Source organism: Xiphophorus couchianus, chromosome 20, assembly GCF_001444195.1.
Source record: "Xiphophorus couchianus chromosome 20, X_couchianus-1.0, whole genome shotgun sequence".
In the NCBI taxonomy this organism is placed as follows: domain Eukaryota; kingdom Metazoa; phylum Chordata; class Actinopteri; order Cyprinodontiformes; family Poeciliidae; genus Xiphophorus; species Xiphophorus couchianus.
Window position 1 is genome coordinate 7,195,596 of NC_040247.1, and position 20,515 is coordinate 7,216,110.

The window sequence follows — 20,515 nt, forward strand, 5'->3', positions numbered from 1 at the left end:
GTGAAATATTGCAATATTAGCTGTGATTAACTATCCTTTTCCTTGTAATATTCTTCTTTTTCTTTAGAATGTTTCCAGCAGTCTCCCTGAGCTCTATATTAAAAGATAAATTACACAAAAAATCAGTCCAACTGTACTGTAACATGTATGTGACAGTAGCAACAATTACTGCAGCATGCAGTTGTATGCTGTACATAGCAATAAACTACATTTCTTTAGTAGTGAGAAGCAAAAATAGGGTTAACTAAAAATAACACCGGGCTAAATTCTCAGAAGAGGAAACTAATGAGGTTGGTAGAAAAACACAAGCTGTGATGAAAGCTCTTGATTGGCCTCTCAGGGTATGCTTTTACTCTGAAAATATCGATATGCCGGCTCAACAGTCCATTAAATGCACTGAGTAAACATCAGATAAGTGGGGTTTAACACTAATTGAAATGCACTGACAGGCTACAGTAGAAAAAAAATCACTTTATCATGCTGGATTTACAAAGACACGAGTGGGCTAATTACACAACAGCTTGACAGGAGGTTGTTCAAAAAGATATTGCGTTAAATTATTTTAAAATGGGAATTGATAGGTTTAAAAACACATATGTAAATAGCTATGCATTTTGCATCCTATGTGAAGCCAAGATCTAGGTAAACCTTAGGTAATCTGACAGTAGTGACAGAAAAACGTTCTACAGCGACATCTAAAGGACGGAATGTTAAACTGACCAAAGAGTTTTTACTGAATATCAACAGTGGCGGAAGTCCTATTGTGCAGCAAAATATGAGACAGACATGTAGAAAGGCCCAGATACACATATTATTTGAATACGGAAATGTTTAGAAGTCTGGGAGACCATTTGTAAATTTGGACAGGAGGGTGAAAAGTAGGCCTCAAACAGAAGAGGTTATAATCAATTTTAATAGCAATTTGAAAATATCCCAAATAAACAAGAAAATATACATGAAAAAAATGACAGGAAGAAAGGAAAGTTTAAACTGGAACATGTATACATAAAACATAGCAGTTCTAAATGTTTCATAGGATATTTAGAGAACAAACCAACAAATATAAAGATGTTCAATGCAGAGATGGGCTACAATAAATAATCCAAGCTTTAAACATCGTAGTGAGCTCTGATCAATCTGCCACCCGAAAATGAAAAGAGTATGCCAAAATGTAAATCTATTGACAGGGTGGGCAACTAGAACATTAAAAGATAGCAGATGCAGAGTAATTGTAGGAACTTTGAATCCATCTATGTTAAACATGAAAAGCCAACACCAAATAAAAGAAGTAACCTCAGATTTCATCTTTCTAACAACAACAATGAAGTCTTGACTTGTCTCCTTAGGCTATTTTACATCAGTTCACAGCTTGAGACACTAGATTAACAACTCACATTTCATCTTTAGGGACATTTTTGCCAAGAAACAACAATCCAGTTGAACAGAGGGTATGGTAGTGACTCATGTCCTAATTGCCCTATTTGTGACCCTAAGGGCCCTGTTAATGCAATTTTTCAGACTACAACATAAAACTTTGTTACTTCCGATTATGTTAAGAAGAGAAGAAGCCATTTGGATGAGACATGAAACATCTCTTGAACTTCAACAGAAGTTCAATTGCCTTCTATTTATGCAGATAAAATTATCTTGTCTGACCTCAAGAGGCCTTCATCTTTAATTACAGAATAAGTGCTGAATGAAAGACAGTTTAAACTATTATAAATGATGGCCAGAATTAAAATTACAAATGCAGTTCATAACAAACCCAGCTTTTTCAGCACAAGTAAAAATGAAAATCAATCAGACATTTTCCACTTCTAAGGACTGTTGATCCGATTTTTTTTTCTGACTGCATTGTAAGTCGTCAGTAGATGATGTAAACTTAGTAGAAAGTACAGCTCTAAGAATATGGTAGTTTTAGTGTAACAAAACATAACACTTTAGTGCTTCTTGTAAAAAAAACGGTTTACGGTAGAATGAATACAGAAAGTCTGCAACAAAAAGGATTTGCTGTACTATTATTATTATTATTGGAGCGTTTTTACTCAAGTGTGGCCATTCGTTGTAATGACAGTCTTTCGTGAAGTAGTGCGTGGATCCACAGGCAGGTGGCGCTCTTGCTCCGTATTCCCACAACAGCAGTAAATCGTTATTTCTAAAGGGCTTTTTCTCTCTCTCCTTCCTCGTGGGTTACAGACCGCTATTCTGGGATCCGGACAAGTCCGGCCTTATAAAAAGCAGCGTGAATGCAGCACAAAGAACATAGATTTCAAGGTGAAGGGAGCTGAATGGACCGCGGACACATTTGGATGTAGATTTGTGCCAAAGTCCACCGTAGTAAGTAAAACTGGGATAAACTTTTTGTTTTGCAACACACTGCCGGCTTCTTTGGGAGACACCACGCTGTCGGTGAGATGAAATGAATAAATGCGTTGCGATCGTCTTTTTCTGCGCGCTTTTCTTGCTACAGTTTATTACGGGATTGTTAAAACAATCAGTTCTGGGTGTGTTTTAGAGGGTTTTAGTAACCTGCTGCACAGACGCTTTTGCAAAGTGCGCATCCTTTTGTACCTTTCTTGTGTAGGATTTCTTTCTATTTTTTTTCCCTAAATCCTTTAAAACGTATGCAGAAAATTGGGTTGAGCCCCAGCTTGTGTGGTAAATCCAGACATATTTTTAGTCATTCTGAGCATGCAAGAGGCTGGATGTGAGAAGCAAACAAGTTGCCCATTTAAAAGTGGGGCCAGGATTCTGTGTCCTGCCAGCCTTGGTGGTTAGAACTAGAAATCCTGGCAGGATGGGGTAAAGGACACACTCATTCCTTCATTTTGATTAAGCTGTATGAAGGTAAGCCCTCATCTGTTCCACTTACATCATAATAAAAAGCCTAATCCATGCCTTGCTACAACAACCTGCTGGCAGTTTGAGCCTGAGGTGATCTGCATCTACACGGAAGAACTGGAAACCCTATTTGGCACCAGTTTGGCAGCATCGAAGTCATGTCTGAAGCGGGGTTTCATTTGTTGCTCACCACGCTGCTGTCTGGAGCTCTGATGGTGGCAGTTTTAGCTCTTCTTTGTTACTTCACCTGCAGACTGGCAGGATCACTGCCTCTGGGTGGACCTGGACGCTTCTGAGGACTTGTGCTGCTGCAGAAACAACTGGCAAAGTGCAACTGAGGAATGGTAAAGGAAACAACCTGGCATCAGTGTTCGGACCTGTTTATTTCCAACTTGCCTGTTTCTCATTAAACCTACTAGAGTCTGGTCCTGTTCCCAATATAGGTTAGGTTTTGGAAGGTGCTGACAAGATTTTCTCTCCCGGTGTTTTGAAGTTTTATTAGAGGCAGCCATAAAGTGGGGAGGTTTGGTACTGTACCTAACGGAGCAGAGACTGGTGAGAAATACAGTAATTTCTGAGTAATCTAACCACTTAATGAAGAACTTGACTGTTAGTTACAAAGAGTCTGGCATCAAAGAGGATTGCGTGCAGCTCAACAGGAACAGGAAGCTATAAACAGAATCAAGAGGTTCAAGAGGTTTACCCAGGTCTGATGGGACCTGGGTAAAATATTTTTGTCTTGAAATAATTCATATCTAGAATCTTTTATTTTATTTTCCTGACATAGACGTGACCAGTCAATCATTTGCTGTTAATCGGCTTTGTTATGGTCCTTAAACCTCTCAATGCTCTGGAGCTCAATCCCATTAAAATGACCTTGACCATAAGCACAAGGAAGAAAGGAGGAGGGTGTGGATAATTATAGTTGAAAGGCTGGCAGGCCAGGACCCCAAAAGGGCCCCTGTTGTGGTCATAACTGCATGCAGAGAGGCCTCAAGCTCAACTTTAGCTGTTCTGTTATTTCTCCCTAAGACCTTTTGGGGCTTTTAGGATCTACTTTTTGATTGATTTTTTTTGTTGTGCTTTTATGACTAAAAAACAGATAGTAATATTCAGCTTGAGCATGTTGCTTCTCTGTATTCCCTTAGAGTTAAAATGAAAATTTCACATACTCTATTTTTCATTTAACCTGTATTTAACCTGGTTAGTAATTAAGAACAGGTCCTTGTGTTTACTTGTGTTATTTACAAGAATCTTGGAGGTGGGGAGGGCAGGACACATAGGCAGATCAATCAGCAGACATTTACAATAAACAAACATTAACAACACTCTTGAGGTAATACAAAAAGTAGATACTTTGACATATAAATGGAATAAAGTTCAACATGAAATATTTAAGCTGAAACGTACAAGTTTCAGACAACACATTCATTGACATATTATTTTAAAATTCTACTGATAAAATGGTCCCCAGCTTTAAGCTTTTTATAGTTTTTTGCTGCAGCATAATGGAAAGAAAGTTCTTCATATTTTGATTTAATTGAGCATGATGTGTTGGCTTGAGTGTGTGCCATAGGGAGTCATAGAAGCTTGTAACAAACTGTAAAAACAAAGCTAATAGAGATTTAAGAACAAACACATATTGATAGATCTTCCTTTAGTTTTGAAAGGATAGTCAGTTAAGAACAGATTAAAGACACTAGTTATAAAACACATTGATTGATTTAAACGGTTTTATCTTTTTAACTGATGGTAAATGTACAACTTTAATAAAGCAAAAAAAATGGGTGCTCAAGTTTGAGTTTAGTTCGGATTTTTGTTTTGTGCACATAGTCAAAATATTATTCATATAAACTCAAATGTATGCACAAACGCTGATAACACAAAAACACTTTTTGTTGCCACCATTAAACCAGTCACTTTCAAGCAAAGTCCTCAAACAGCAGTGTTAATGTTGGGGCAATTTCAGAAGTTTACTGTAAGCCTGCTTTATTCAGTCCAAAACCAGTTTTGATTTGTATTTGGACTACTGTCAATCTTTGTCCTGCTTTAACACATTTACCTGTTGATTTGAGGTGAAGACAAGGAATTTGAAAATAGTTTTCCATTTATTGTTTTGTCTTGGTTGTTTCAGTAGCCTGCAGTGGTTCCTGAGTTATTTCTGAACATCCTAGACAATTTCCCTTTAATTTGAGGTAGACAATTTCAAACAGATGGTTGGAAACCTGGAGACAATTTGCTGCTCCAATGGGACAGTGATTCCAAATACATTACCAACCTAGTTTTAAAATGGATAAAGCATTGTGACATTAACATCAGAATCCTCTTCCTATATGCCAAAATTAGACTAGTTGAACATTTAAGAGTAAAGTTTAAAGACAAATATTTGACAGGAAAGTAACCAACTTAATTGAAAATTCTTCCAAAAAGAATGGACAGAATTGCTAAGATTGAATCGAACATTAATTATTTGAAGCTCAGTAAATCAGACTATCATAAAATTGTCAGCAATTCAATTTAAAAACGCAAATTTGTAATATGTTTTTTCTTACAGTTTTGTTTTTTTTCCTTAAAAAAAAATCCAGTTTAAAATCTATCTTATACAATATTCTACATCTGTAAACTAAATATTAATTAGCTGTGAGCAAAAAGTATCAATATGAACTTCAAATTTAGCTTTATTGGCTAAGTTTGTACACACAAACAAGAAATGTGACTTTGGTTCAACTTCACTCTGATTATACAGATATTAAAAATCTAATTAAACATAAATAAATGCATGTTAATTGATCTCTAAATTGTGCATAGAGTGTGTGTGTGCATGGTTGTTTGCTCTGTGTTGTGTTAAGAACTGGTGACATGTTGAGGGTGTGTCACCCAATGGACCTTACCAAGCTCCGCCCACAACCGACCCACGTGACCGCAAGTCTCACAAACAAAGTCTCGCGGCGCCTTGTTTCTATGTAAACGTGACTCGATTAGTGCATCATTTCTACTGGATTTTCACAATATATCAGCTTCTACAATGGACAGAGGAACTAACAAGTTCATGTCATCATCTGGGAGGAGGTTACTGGTTTCTCAGTCACGAGCTGGTTGCAAACCTGAGGTCAGCAGGTGTCAATCAGTTATTTTTTATTTATTTTTTTTATAAACTTTATTTATTATAATAAACAACAATACAATTGTACTGTGAACAAAAGTGTCAGTCAGTTATGGTAGATCTGAAATTTGGTTTGATGACGTCATATGAGAAGCTACAAACTGATAGGAGGAACCAAAGAGCTCTGTAAAGGTAAAGGCAAATCTTCCGAAGTTGGGATATGATTAATTTAATTTCACATAATTACCCACGGTAGAAGCCATTTGTTTGTTAAAATTTTATTAAATATACTTGTTCTATTTGATGTTTGTTGTGAATGACCTAAACTCACAAACAAACGAGGTAATTAGTCCAACGTTTAGAAACTACAGCGGCTGTAATGCGCCACAGCAAAGGTAAACAAAGGTAAAATAACCCGAACAGGTGATCAACTCAAAACCACTCCTACCTTTTTACTCTCTCTCTCTTTGTAGTTTAAGCACACCTGTTACCGTGGCAACCGCCTGACGAGCAAAGACGTTAAAAACATAACATTCAGTCCGTTACGATATCAAGTTTCCAGGCTTCATATTTATTTCTCGATTATTAATCAGCGCTTCCCTGAACACAGCGATGGTTGATTGACTAGCTGTACTTGGTGCTAACGTGGCTAACACGAGTAACAGTTTAGTCCAAAGCCTTTTCTGCTAAAATAAAATCTTTAGTGTATGTCAGATACAGACACATTGATATTGATCTGTTTAGCTAACATAAGACTGTGTAGCAGACAGGCTTCAAGGTGTAGAAGTTGTATCAGTTCTGCTATTATGCTGTTCTTAGCTAACGGGAAGCTAAGTGTGTTTGTGAGACGGCCGCGCAGGTGACCACGTAGAATGGGCATCAGCCAATGAAAAGCGGTCCATGATAGCTTTACTGCAATCATGCAAGGATAAGGCGATATAGGCAACAGATGGATGGATAGATACAATGTTTGAAATACATCTCTGTGTGTGTAAGACATCAGAGACAAATGCCTTTAGGTTGAGCTACAGAAATAAATGTACTTTTCAATGATAATCTAATTTATTCCTATGAGCATGTTGTACATATTTGAGTCTGTATTTGTCATTTCGAAAAAATGCAGAGAAAATAATCCAAGATAAATTTAAACATCTGCAATAAATTATTGTTTTTTTTTTTTTTTTTTCAAAATCATTGAAATTGTATACTATATGTACTATGATTTGTGAGTTTTTACTTATTCTGCCATGGAAAAGATCAACTCAGTGTATTAGTATAAGATAAGTGTATCCAAACTTCTGACCTACACTGTGTTGATTTTATACATTAATATTAGAGACTTAGACTTAGACTGACTTTATTGTCATTTTGCATGCACAGGGTGTATACAGAACGAAATTTCGTTGCATACGGCTCAGGACAATGTTTTGAGCTTTCAATGTTGTGAGGTTACTCCAGAATAAAATAAAATACAGTATAAAATATGAATATAAATATAAATATAGAATATAAAGTGCAGGGATGACAGTAAATATAACAAGTATATACAAAGAATTGTCTCTAAGGGAATAAGAAGAGTGTTGTTTGCAAAATACGGCTTTATGTCTCAAAGCTCTGAAGCTTGTTGTCAGTTGTAAACTAACTGTTACAACATAAACATACCAATTTCACTCCACTTCTACTAAATCTAAAATCACCCAGAGAGAGTGAATTATATCCTACTTGCCAAATTGAGCAGTGCTATTTGCTTGATACAGGTATCTTTAGTCAAATCATCTTGGAGTAAATAAATATTAACCCAGTGTGTCAGAGTCGGTTATAGAAAAATGACACATATTTAATTACTGGCCTCTGATCTTATTCTTTTGCAGCTGTGACATCGCTGCAGGCAGCCTTCCACAGCTTCCTAAAGTGGCATCTTATGTCTGTCTAGAGTTACGCATCAGCCACAATCAGACCACAATATGAAGACGTCAGGCCTGCTCATCGCTTGCTCTTTTCTGATCTCTGGATGCATGGGGATGCCACAATTCCCTGGTGAGTTACTCTGCAACCGAACAATACAAAGACTTAGTAGTTAAATAGATATCGTTCTTGAAGGACATATTCTCAGGACTGGAGGAGTATGTTTTGACTTTTCAAGGAAGTTGATTTTTGTTTACATGGACATCCTGTTCAAAGCACTGGATATTTCACCCGCTGAAGCCAGTTTGCTGGCGCCACAGTACATAACAGGAATTCATTGTGTTAATGCTATTACAAATACTGGGCATCCTGTTGTCCCGAGGTTTGGGTTTTTTAGGGTAACAGCTGTCACTGTTTAATGACAGGAAAATCCAAACAGTCCAGTTTTAGAATTTGTTATTCCGTTTTGAGCTTCAGTGTTTTATCCATTGTTGTGTGGCTATGACTTGGTTATGTTCAAGCTCCCTAAACTCTGGTTGGGATTTAAAAAAAAAACAAGTTTATCAACATCAGAATCAGGTGAATATTTCACAATTTTTAGCTGGGTTTCTCTAAGACTATCTTATCTCTTGATGCAAAGGCAGGTCACTGTCTTGAAGTTGGTGAACTGTTACTGACTGAATTCAAGACTTTTTAAACTAAGAAAAGCAGTTCAGGTTTCTGAAAAGTGAATTTGATGCCTACCACCTGTAATAAGAACAAATATGTCAGTTCTGCTGCATTACATTCATTCTTGAAATGTCTTGTTTCTTCTGAACAAATGTTTCATATTGGGGTTTCTATTATATTAGATTAAGAATCTATTAATTATTTCCTATACAGTTTTTTTAACGGTTAAAGTAAATATGAGGCCATATGACATGTGGTCATTCCAGACTAAATTTACCAGGGGGCCAGGGTGAGGCCAATGTCTTTTTTGTGGGCACAGAACAAAAGAATGAAAGAAAAACAGTAGTGCAAAAAGTTGTCATTTAATATATTAAGTGAGCCATAGAGACTGTAATGACAAAATAGAAACTTTGGCTTATTTACTGGGAAGAATTAACTATTGTGATCTGTGTTTTTCTGTGTGTTTATTTTGAGTTTCTGTATCTTCTGAGTCTCCGTGTTGTTCTGGCTTCCCCTTGATTGTTCCCAGGTGTGTCTCTTTCCCTGATTACCTCATGTGTATTTAATGTCACCTGCGTCTCTGTCGGGTCCGTATGTGTGTGTACCAGTTTGTTTGCGCTTTCCATTCGTTGACCAGAGTTACCAGTGTTGAGCCCTTGTCTTCCGCTCAGCTGTGCTGCCTGGGTTTTGGACTTTTGATGTTTTTTGTGCCATATTTCTCATCATTAAACTACCATCATTCATCTCATCTGGGTCTACAGCGTTCTGCCTCACCACCTCACACTGCAGCTTATGACAGTAGGGCCCGACCAAGAGTAAGTAAGGTGAGGTTGCTGCATTTTGGCCCAGATGGACTGAGAGGAATGGATCCAGCAGCAGTTGGAGTTGGCACAGAGGAATCTCTACCAAGATGTGGAGATCCTGTCTTCTCCACTGCTGCTGGAGGAAATGCAACTGGAGTCAGACTATGATCATTTGAAGTATCAGACTCACACCCCAACAGCCACCGCCAACGCTTCCCTGTCACTCCCGCCTAACATTTTTCAAATAGATTTCGAGGAAGATTTTTGTTACCTGTTTGAGTAATTCAAAAGAGACTCATTTTTATTAGAAATAGTTTTCGAGCTTTACGACTCATTCATTCAAAGAAATACCTTCATATCAGCTCCATCATCTTTGGGACCAGTACCACCTCCAGCTCCCAACTCTTGCGTCTCCTGGGCTGGCGCCGCCTCCTGCCCCAGCTCCTTTGGGTCCAGCTCCTGCGCCCTCCACACCTTCAGTCTCCGCGCCTCCTGCCCCTGTTAGTGGGTGCTTCCCCTGTGTCCCTCCAGAGCCCTCTTCCTGTGTTCCCTTATCGCCCCCTAGTGCTCCTTTGTTGCCCCCTAGTGCCTCCTCCTCGTTGTCCCCCAGTGGTCTCAGTGCTCCCTTGTCGCCCCCCAGTGGTCTCAGTGCTCCCTCGTCGCCCCCCAGTGCTTCCTCCGAGTCTCCGCCTCCCGAGCTCCACCGTCGCGTCCCAGTGGCCCCAGAGCTCCACCGTCGCGTCGCAGTGGCCCCAGAACTCCACCGTCACCTCCCAGTGGCCCCAGAGCTCCACAGTCGCCTCCCAGTGGCCCCAGAGCTCCACCATCGCCTCCTGTGTCACTCCCCACCCCAGTTGGGTTGTTTTTTTGTTGTTTTGGACTCTGTCCCCCCGTCCAGTGCCCCTTCGCCCACCCTTGTTGTGTTTTGATTTTGGACTGATTTTTTTTGGGGGGGGGGGACGTCTTGGAGCCGCCCTTGAGGGGGGGTACTGTTGTGATCTGTGTTTTTCTGTGTGTTTATTTTGAGTTTCTGTATCTTCTGAGTCTCCGTGTTGTTCTGGCTTCCCGTTGATTGTTCCCAGGTGTGTCTCATTCCCTTATTACCTCATGTGTATTTAATGTCACCTGCGTCTCTGTCGGGTCCGTATGTGTGTGTACCAGTTTGTTTGCGCTTTCCATTCGTTGACCAGAGCTACCAGTGTTGAGCCCTTGTCTTCCGCTCAGCTGTGCTGCCTGGGTTTTGGACTTTTGATGTTTTTTGTGCCATATTTCTCATCATTAAACTACCATCATTCATCTCATCTGGGTCTACAGCGTTCTGCCTCACCACCTCACACCGAAGTTTATGACAGCTTCGGTAAGCTTATGATAGAGATTTCAGAAGTTTTTCTTCACCTTTCCACCGAAACTCTTCTGAGTATCGGTGGAAGCTCTTTTGAGATTTGGTGGAAACTCAAAGGAGGGTTTGATTTAGGGACGGAAGTACCAATTAACCAGAGATGGAAAAACTGAGAGAAACTCCCTACAGGATGGAGCAGGATGGGAGGTGCTGTAAGGGAGACTGTAAAAAATATTAAAGAGAATTCTATGTGTTAAGTTTAACTTCTTTATCTTCTTTCTTCTCTACTTCTCTCTCTAGTCTTATCTCTGAGAATAAATGATTTTGCTATTACTCTGATCTTCTAAATAAATAAAAGACAAATTTGCATTTCTCTGATTGACTCAGTGTTTCACTAATTATCAAAATAATTTATTACAAGACAGAGTCACTGGCATCTCTGAAGCTTCAAGTTGCAGACCCCTAATGAGATCTGGGGAAGCTAAAAGTGCAACCTTATAATTTTAAACTCACTATTAAAGTAAAATTGTAAAAGCAAAAAATGAATTTGTTCTAATGGTTTCTGTGCCAGAGCAATACAGGATCCATAGCAGCAGCCATTGCCACTTCTACAGGGACATTGGCCCCTGGTGTCCCTTATCTAGATGGGACACCATGTCACTTTTCAGGGACCTGCACATTTATAGTTTTACAAAATCTTATCTGTTTTTGTGACTTAGTTTGGTATGAATCTAACCAGAGTTCTTCACTTAATTACCCAGAACAAGAGAAAAATCCCAAGTTCTGGAATGACTGGGCTCAGCAGACCTTGAAGGATTCATTGGAACAGGATTTCAGTAATAAGAAAGCAAAGAATCTTATCCTCTTCCTTGGAGATGGTAAGCCTCTGATTGTACATTTTGTGTGTTGCAAAAAGTTACAATAGTTTCCTTGAAAAAGTTGAATGGAATTTGAAATTGGTGGATCTGAATTTTAGAAAAATAACTACCAAGCTTCCAGGGTTTTGGGTGTTTTCTTTTTTTTCGCATCTCTAAAGACTCAAAAATGCTCAGATGTTTTAAATAAGTGGTGGAAAGATTCAAGGATTCAGCTTTGAAGGACGAGGGAGATGTTTTCTACCGGGGTGAAGTGAATCAATAGCAGTGAGCAAAGCTGCTGAGCTTCCATCAAACTGCTGGGCTTCTGTTTATGTAGGGATGCTCTCTGGTTCTACAACAACATTCATCCTTCATTGGGCCTCTGATGTCTCTCCCCCCTGCATTCACAGCATGGCATTCTTGCTTATTGCTACATTCATAATCACATTAGCCCAGTCTTTGAATACCATAGAAAATGTGCATACTTGTTTAACTGGAATATGTCTGTTTGCTTTACACAGGTCAACAGATAATCTGTTCTTCGTGCTGACATTTAACTGAAAGTTTCTTTGTAGACCACAGGATTTGTAAAACACACACAACTTCAAATATACAAAAAAGACTCTCAGGTCAAGCTGGAGTTTATAGCTACACTTTAGGAAATAGCCATTTGCTTTCTACCATCATCATTTTTAGCATGCTGTAGACAGTTATTCAGGCTAAAAAAATGAACAACAAAGTCTTGAAAATGCCCACTTCTTCCAAGCTTAAACACATAGTATGTAAATGAAATATTGTTGGGATTTTATCTGTTTTCTTTGTTAGAGACATCTGAACAGACTCCTGCAGATTCCACAGTCTCTAATTCTTTTGCAATACTTTGAGGCAATCCGAAGCAAAGAAAATATTTTGCCTGACAGCAGTCAACATGCTCTAAAATGTCAGTAAAAACAAGATGATGTGTTGCTAACTAAGAATGATGAAACAAGGAGTGGATAGTATGAATGTTTAGGAATCTGTGTTCAGATGCTCCATGTTCCTTAGGCAAAAATCAATCCTAAAAGTCAACCTACTTTTGGTGTTCAGGAATGGGCGTCCCCACGGTGACGGCAGCTCGGATACTGAAGGGTCAGTTGAGTGGAAAAAACGGCGAAGAGACGCAGCTGGAGATGGACAAGTTCCCTTTTGTCTCTTTGGCCAAGGTCAGATTATCATATAATATTGAACAATCAGAGTCAAAACATACCAGCCATTATACCTAGAAAAGGTTTGGTAAGTGAATAGTTTATTAATAAGGGCAAAATGTCCTGCAACCTTTCATAAAAAGAGAAAAATTCCAGAACTTTAAACTTAAGAAAACCCTTATGCTTTAAAAACTTCAATCAGAATGCTACATGCATTGCCAGTTAGGCCTCATTTAATTCTTGTTTTTAAGTGAGTTTTTTCCAAACTTCCATTTACATAACAAAACATAAAATACATGAACAAATTGAAGGGTGGTTTACACATATCAAATGTAAATAATTCAAATTACTATACAAGTAATATAGGGGATTCCATTTCAAAGCATCAAAGTTGAAATTATATACAGTATGTTGTAATGCAGTGCAATGCTAGGAAACACTGTAAGCACTATATCCCCTTAGGGACAACAACAATAAGGGAATTGACAATAAGCAAAATGTGTCTTAGGATAAACATACTGTTACTTTCAAGATAATTAATGTGAAATATGTTTAAAAATTGTGAGTTTGAGAACTCTTAGAATTAACTTTTTATATATCATTTCACCAACTTTGGCAGCACAAACATCATTTGATTAAATGTGTGTTTTTATGTGAAACATTTACCCCCTGTCTGAAGCTAATGTACTTTGTCTTTGCAATGATACCACTACGGGGAAACTATGACACATTTCACTCTGCACATTTATATGAGATGTGACCTGAAACTACATCTTGTTATTCTATGTTGACTAGGTGCAACTTATTTGCAATCCTATCACAACCTGATGAGGTTAACAAAAAAATAATACAACTAAATTATTGACTTGTGTTTTTTTTGCAGACATACAACACTGATGCTCAGGTTCCAGACAGTGCGGGCACAGCCACAGCTTACCTCTGCGGGGTTAAGGCTAATGAGGGCACTGTTGGTGTGAGTGCAGGAGCTGTTCGCTCCCAGTGTAACACCACAAAGGGCAACGAGGTCACCTCCATTCTCAGATGGGCGAAGGATGCAAGTTAGGAGGCTTTAAATTTATTATAACCCTGGCATATTTTTGTTTTACCATTTTTTGTTTTAAATTTTTATGTTGTTGAAATAAGAGAATTCAAATTGCAAGAATGAATCATTGCTGTATATATTATGTTATGTGTGAGCTGAATACTCACACATAAGTATGAGTATTCATACATAAGTATGAATACTTATGTTACCGAATTGAGTTACCGAATTGCTTCAGTTACCGAATTGCTTCAGGCGCTAACTTCAAAGTCTTTGAAGAAAAGCCCTGTGGTCATGCTTTTCAGTTGATGCATTTTCATATTCAGCATTTGAACTTTTGACCTAGATGAGTGAAATCCATTTGACTGAAATAACTGTTTTATGGCCTGCTAATTTAGAAAAAGTTGTCAAACTTTTGTTTGTCATTCCTCACCTTTACGTACCTATATTAAAAGTATAAATGACATAGTGCTTTATTAGGACACTCAAAGATATTTTACAGAGTCACCTAGCACTCTCAATGAAGCCCAGCCCGTTAACTAGCAACCCAAGCTGAGTTCTAGCATGTTTGGCCATCTGATGTTGCCACTGTATTTGCTGTACAATGGCTGCCGGAAATACATCTAATGTGGCTGTAGGTGTCCTCAACTGTATTAAAACCTTTTCACTTCATTCATCCTAGTTGAATCACAACCTATTGCAAATTATTAGGTTCAAAGAGATAAAGTTGAGTTATAAAATAATGTAAGTCACCAGTGTCACTGTTCTTCATTCAAAAATTAAACCCTGATTCAGACAGCTCTTTCTGTGTCGACATTGCAGAAAAGTCAGTGGGAATCGTGACAACAACACGCGTGAACCACGCGACGCCGAGTGCCGCCTACGCCCACTGCGTGGACAGAGACTGGTACTCTGACAACGAGATGCCAGCTGAAGCACTGCAGTCCGGCTGCAAGGATATCGCCAGGCAGCTGTTTGAAAACATTCCCTACATTAATGTGAGTCAGAGTTCCAGCAACAACTTTTAATACTTATGAAATACCATTTTTAATTGCAATGCAAACAGTTCTTTATAATAAAGTCAAAATACTTTTCTTTGTATTCTTATAAAAAGCATTATTATTTTAAATTTTAGCTTTACTAATTGTGTTTCAAATACAAAAAGCTATTTAAAGACTATTAAATCTAATTTTCCACTTTTTAGGTGATTATGGGTGGAGGAAGGAAATATATGTACCCCATAAACATGTCGGATGTAGAATATCCAGATATAACAAAGCATAGTGGCACACGGAAGGACAAAAGAAACCTGGTGGAGGAATGGAAAAGCAAAATGAAGGATGAAGTAATTTTTTTATTTGTTCTGCTCTTGTTTTCTCACTTCCCCAGTTACATTTTCATATTTTCATTTTTAAAATGACTGCAATGTTAAAAGTATTTTTAATTTCAATCTTTGAACAGAAGGCCCATTATGTATGGAACAAGGAGCAGCTCAAATCCCTAAATCCAAAAAATGTGGATTACCTGCTGGGTAGGTTTCACTTTCATTATGAGACTCTCACTGAAGTGTAAAGGACAAGTTATTACTCTTTGCATTCGCTGTATGCCTATTATGTGTGTAATAACTTGCTTCTCTTTGTCTGCTGCGACTATTTTTTCAGCTCTTTTTGAACCGTCAGACATGTCTTATGACTTGGACAGGAACAACAATACTGATCCTTCACTGACAGAAATGGTGGAGGTAGCCATCAAGATCCTACAGAATAACCCCAATGGATTTTACCTTCTTGTAGAGGGTATGCACTTGACTCTGTTTGGAGGATCACCTAATCTTTCCTTCTATAAAATCTCAGAACTTTTTCCCTTGTAGGAAGTATTTGTTTTTCAGATGATATGATACTGGTTTTAGAAAAATAAATAAACCTGATAAAGAGATAGCCAAACTTGAAAAACGCAGGTTGCTGAAGATGCATTGCGGTCCAGAGGCAAACAAAACTGCCAAATTGTTTCCTGCAATTTGGAAAGGAAGGAAGAGTACAATTAGCAATGCATTGGAATGAGAGAGTTGTAAGGCGGTGCTTTACAATAAGCATTTTCCAAAGCTTTATTTGTGTTTTAAAAATAAATAAATTAAAAATGTCTGTTACATACAAGCATTTACTCTAGAGGTCTGGTTTTGTTTTCAGTTTGCTCTAAGCACATACAAACTAGTGGTGGGACTCTGTTAACATGTTAATAGAATTAATTGCAATTTGTTGCCTTCTTCTTAAAAATCATATATTGCTAAAATAAGCAACATTCTCAATTCAAAGGCCATTTTTGCTGCTAACTTATTAGCAGCAAAAATCCCTTTGAATGATTAACATAATTATTCAAAGGGATTGGGGAATTAAGAATGAACTCTCAGAGTACTACAATACAATGTAACATTTGATTTAATTAAATACCTGCAACCTGCTTTCCTTGTAAAATGTAAATCTATTTGACAGGAGGACGCATTGACCACGGACACCACGAGGGCAAGGCCAAGCAGGCCTTGTATGAAGCTGTAGAAATGGACAGAGCCATCGGGCTTGCAGGTCGCTTGACCAGCATTCATGATACCCTGAGTGTCGTTACTGCAGACCATTCTCACGTTTTCAGCTTTGGAGGCTACACACGGAGAGGAAACACAATATTTGGTATGTAATGGAAAACGTAATACATAAAATGTAGCTGTGAGGTTGTATTTTCTTTGTAATGGTGGTCAAGCTTTGTCTCATCCATAATGCTGTCTCCACAGGTCTGGCCCCCAAGACAAGTGATGTCGATCACAAGTCTTATACCTCCATTTTGTATGGAAATGGACCTGGTTACAAACTTGTCAAAGGTGAAAGAGAGAATGCTTCTGTTGCTAAATATGGTAAGTAGAATTTTTGATTTTGCTCAAGTTTGGGATGTATTTACGTCAGCTACATTACATCATACCAATTACATTACATTACATTACATCAAACCAAACCATGATAACGCTGTATATCCCGGCTCTACACTGAAGAGATGGTTACATTTGTTGAGCTTGCAGTTGGATGACAATAATTGTGCAGAACTCTGTTTGATTCTTTTTCTTCAAAGAAAGTAATTTGAACATGTCTGAACAAATTAAAGCTGTTCTCTTTTAAATAAATGTATATTACTGCTGACAAAATTCAAAACTATTCTGATTTTGGACTGCAAGGTTTTAAGCAGGAAAAGGCATTCATTCATATCAATAATGGATCCTCACACAGTAGGAGCAAAACATTTGTTTACAGCAGCTATGGTGAAGAAATCAGACTAATGAACTGCTTGAAACATTTTTCTTTTTTACCTTTAACATCTGTGCTTTAATATATTTTTTTATGCAACACTTGTATGCCTATGGATTATTTTTTTTCTTTCTCTCTTTCATTTGATTGTGTTGTGTATGAATTGTGCTATTTAAATTATCTCCCCCAGGCTTGCCTATTGCAAAATGCAGACCGCAAATGTCCAAATCCTACCCATCAGGGATGGTATCATGAATATTGCCTGCTAGAAACAGTTAATGTTTACTGTAGCAATCCACTAATGTTTAGAGAAGGTGTTCAGCAAGGGTCACTATGCTCAGAGAATCAGTTAAAAAAATAACCGTTAGTGGCTAAAAGTATATAGAAAATAGCATCTTGCACTACCTTCGATCTCAAAAGTATTCACATTCTTTTAAAAGGAAATGAGACAATGGTGAAATATTTTAAGACTTCTAGGGCATAGAATGTGTCATAAATCCTATAGAATTGAAGATTTAAACAAATTTATCACAGGACAAAAAATTAAAAATAGTTTATTATATCAAAAATGATTAACTAAAAGGTGCAAGAACCCGATTGCAAAAAAAAAAAGCCTGTGTGGTTCTTCTTTAGTTCATATCTATCTGTAAGCAATTATTGTGAATCAGATTAACCTGAGGTAGAGTTGAGCTGTTCATTTGCGTCCTTTGACTGTTCTTTAAATACATCCATAGTTTGAAGAAATGTTACAAAAGACCTAAAGAGGACAAACAAATCCAAAGCATATGCTGTACACAATGGCATAGTTAAGGCAGTCACTGATAATGGGAGAAAAGGTAGCATAATAGGAATGTTTCAAAGACTGGACATTTCTTCAAAACTGAGAAAAAGTAGAAACTGAAGGAGATGCAGGAATTCTGACAACTACTTTTTTCTCCACTAAGGAGAAGCATTGAAAGACAAAAGCATCCAAAGAACATGGGGCCAAAAGAACAAAATGTTCTAAAAGCATTTTGTCAGAACGTGCTATGACAGTGAAATCAAACCTGAACCTTTGGGCCGTCATGCCAAATGGCATGTTTGGCACAAAAATAAAAGAACACAAGACACCGAAAGAACACCATATAATGAGTTAAATGTGGTGGTGGCAGCATCAGGCTCTGGAGTTAATATTATTCAGATTATTCTTTGTAACAGATTAACTAAAATCTGTTATTTGCGAGGAGAAATTATAATTATAGATGATGACTACACTGTTAACATCAGAAAAAGTTGACATTTTATCCAATTACATTTTATCAGCCCGTGTTTTTTGGGGCGGCACTTTTGATTGCCACTGTATTATTACACATAATACAGTACTTCACCTTCTCATTGTGTATCTGTCTTGCAGATGAAAAGAACTACCAGGCCCAGGCAGCTGTGCCTCTGAGCTCGGAGACTCATGGAGGAGAAGACGTGGCTGTCTTTGCCAAGGGTCCCATGGCTCACCTGCTGCATGGGGTCCAAGAGCAGAACTACATCCCCCATGTGATGGCGTATGCGGCTTGTATCGGCCAGAACAAGAATCACTGTATGTTGAAGGACGGAGCAGTGGGCTTAATGCCAATGTTCTCCAGCATTGCAACCATTCTCACAATCACTCTGCTCCTGTGCTGACCCTCCTCAGACACCTGTTAATATTGTTCTTAATCAGTTTCACATTTAAGATTTTAGCAATTGTGTTTTTTATTTTGCAATGTCTCTATGTTTTTGTAATGCGACTGTTTTTACATAATTAACCAGCAAAATCACAAACTATTGTCCAGCGATTTAAAAAAGCACCTGCCCCCCATTATTTTGTAATTTTTCAAATTATTATTTTTTTTAACCAAGACGGCGTTCAGCAACACTGGTACAGTGTCTTCAGTTCAGTGAAGAAGGCATGTAGATGAGAAAGATTGCTGAACCACATACTTTTAGGAAGCAGTGAGAGGGATTTGAGGGATTTGTCAACCCACTTTCTGGAAAAGAAAACGTGAAGTCAGAGGGAAAACTACCACCCTATTTCTCACCTTCCTGCCACACAACAAGAAAAAATACATACATTCTATTGAAAATCTTAAAGGGGATGTATAATGCAAAATTCATATTTTGCACATTTTTGTACTTCCATTTGGGTCTCTACTACTTCCAAAAACAGAACAAGAAAACCATTTTCTGGCAATAAGTTAATGTTTTTTGGTGTTTGTAAAATGAGCAGTTTCAAAAATCTCCAGAATGTAACGTCACAAATCATCTGGCACTGCTCCTCACCTAGCAACCCCAGAGAAATCCAGTCCGTCACCTAGAAACCCCAGCAAAGCCCAGCCCATCACCTTGCAACCCATTCTGGTTTTACAGCTGAATGCGCTGTACAGAGGCGGCTCAAAAAAACAAGCGTTTTGTTGTGGACTTGATTGTAAAATTGCACGTCTGTTTGCAGTTATTTTCATGTGCAATTGCAAATGTTGAATTGAAGGTGGCGTGACCAGCGGCAGCTTATCTTTATTTAAAGTGACACCAGGCCCTACAGCAGCTCATTCTCAAAAGAGCATAAAAAAGGCAAAATTGAGTGAATTGAAATTTCATAATCTAAGAATGATTTTGTGGAAAAAAATTACCAAACATGTTTTGTACAGCCATACTTGTCCTATCTTGTTCAAGGAAGTATAACGTATCACCTTCGGAAAAGCTTTTATTTCTATTAATTCTAATTATTTTACATTTAGCAACTACTTAAAACTCGACAACTTTAATTCAAAAATATTCAGACCAATAAAAAAACATTTTTATTACAGAAATGTGGGTATGATAAAAAATATGTTTATTATCTGCTTCAATGTGTTTTTTTAAAGTTACTTTTAATCTTAAATAAGCCTCGTGGACTTCATTTTCAAATTTACTGAATTTGACTGTACTGTTCTGTTCAACCAGTTATGCAAAATATCCTAAAGCAATGTTAGGAAGAGCTCACAATAATATCAGAAACAGCACTGCAGCTTCAGTTTTGGACTCTCTGTAACGGGTATAGAGCTACAGTAGTTCAGCCATGTATAAACATGTCGGGTTTGCGTTAGAAACTTTCAGGGCTAAATGTCTGAACTTGTTTTATATTGTATGACAGAATGAATAGAAACTACCTCGCATTCTTCCAAATAATTCCCACAGGTTGTCATCTTATTCATTGGAACATTTTGGTTTCAGGAGACAACGTTTTCCTGTCTGAACATGATAGAATCACTTTGTTAAACTGACTACAAGGATATATTTTTTGAAGTTGAACACTTTCCATTCTCATGAACACAAGATCGCTCACCCATTATTTTCGTCAGTCATAATCTTTACCATGTAACCAATAAATTTTGATTTTCGATAAATATTTGGCTTTGATCTATTTATAAGTTCATAAATGTTTGTTTTTTGACATATTTTTAGAACTTCAACAATAAAATCAATATACCTGA

The 20,515-nt window shown here is 37.7% G+C and overlaps 1 protein-coding gene and 1 long non-coding RNA gene across 3 annotated transcripts; one reads left to right on the plus strand and one right to left on the minus strand.

Moving 5' to 3' along the window:
* Positions 1-2,173: 2,173 nt before the first annotated feature.
* alpl (alkaline phosphatase, biomineralization associated) lies at positions 2,174-20,515 on the plus strand. Of its 2 annotated transcripts, none has more exons than XM_028003288.1 (12): positions 2,174-2,337; positions 7,816-7,981; positions 11,422-11,538; positions 12,604-12,719; positions 13,585-13,759; positions 14,566-14,741; positions 14,948-15,088; positions 15,205-15,274; positions 15,405-15,539; positions 16,233-16,424; positions 16,526-16,645; positions 18,424-20,515. In XM_028003288.1, exons 2-12 carry the CDS (start codon positions 7,909-7,911, stop codon positions 18,687-18,689), a joined length of 1,581 nt encoding a protein of 526 aa, XP_027859089.1. In that variant the 5' UTR covers positions 2,174-2,337; positions 7,816-7,908; the 3' UTR covers positions 18,690-20,515. The 2 variants fall into 2 exon arrangements, with proteins under 2 accessions (XP_027859089.1, XP_027859088.1); XM_028003287.1 differs by lacking the exon at positions 2,174-2,337 and adding an exon at positions 3,095-3,185 and having other exon boundaries at positions 18,424-18,689.
* On the minus strand, positions 8,401-12,713 carry LOC114135743 (uncharacterized). Its single transcript, XR_003593645.1, has 2 exons — positions 12,591-12,713; positions 8,401-8,596 (listed from the first exon to the last, which is right to left on the minus strand). It is a non-coding gene; the product is annotated as an uncharacterized LOC114135743 (long non-coding RNA).

Bases quoted from the DNA above. Each gene is read 5' to 3' on its own strand.
- alpl (XM_028003288.1), top strand. From the start codon at position 7,909: ATGAAGACGTCAGGCCTGCTCATCGCTTGCTCTTTTCTGATCTCTGGA. The intron at 7,982-11,421 runs GTGAGTTACTCT...TTAATTACCCAG, and splicing joins GGGGATGCCACAATTCCCTG to AACAAGAGAAAAATCCCAAG. The intron at 13,760-14,565 runs GTTAGGAGGCTT...TCGACATTGCAG, and splicing joins CAGATGGGCGAAGGATGCAA to AAAAGTCAGTGGGAATCGTG.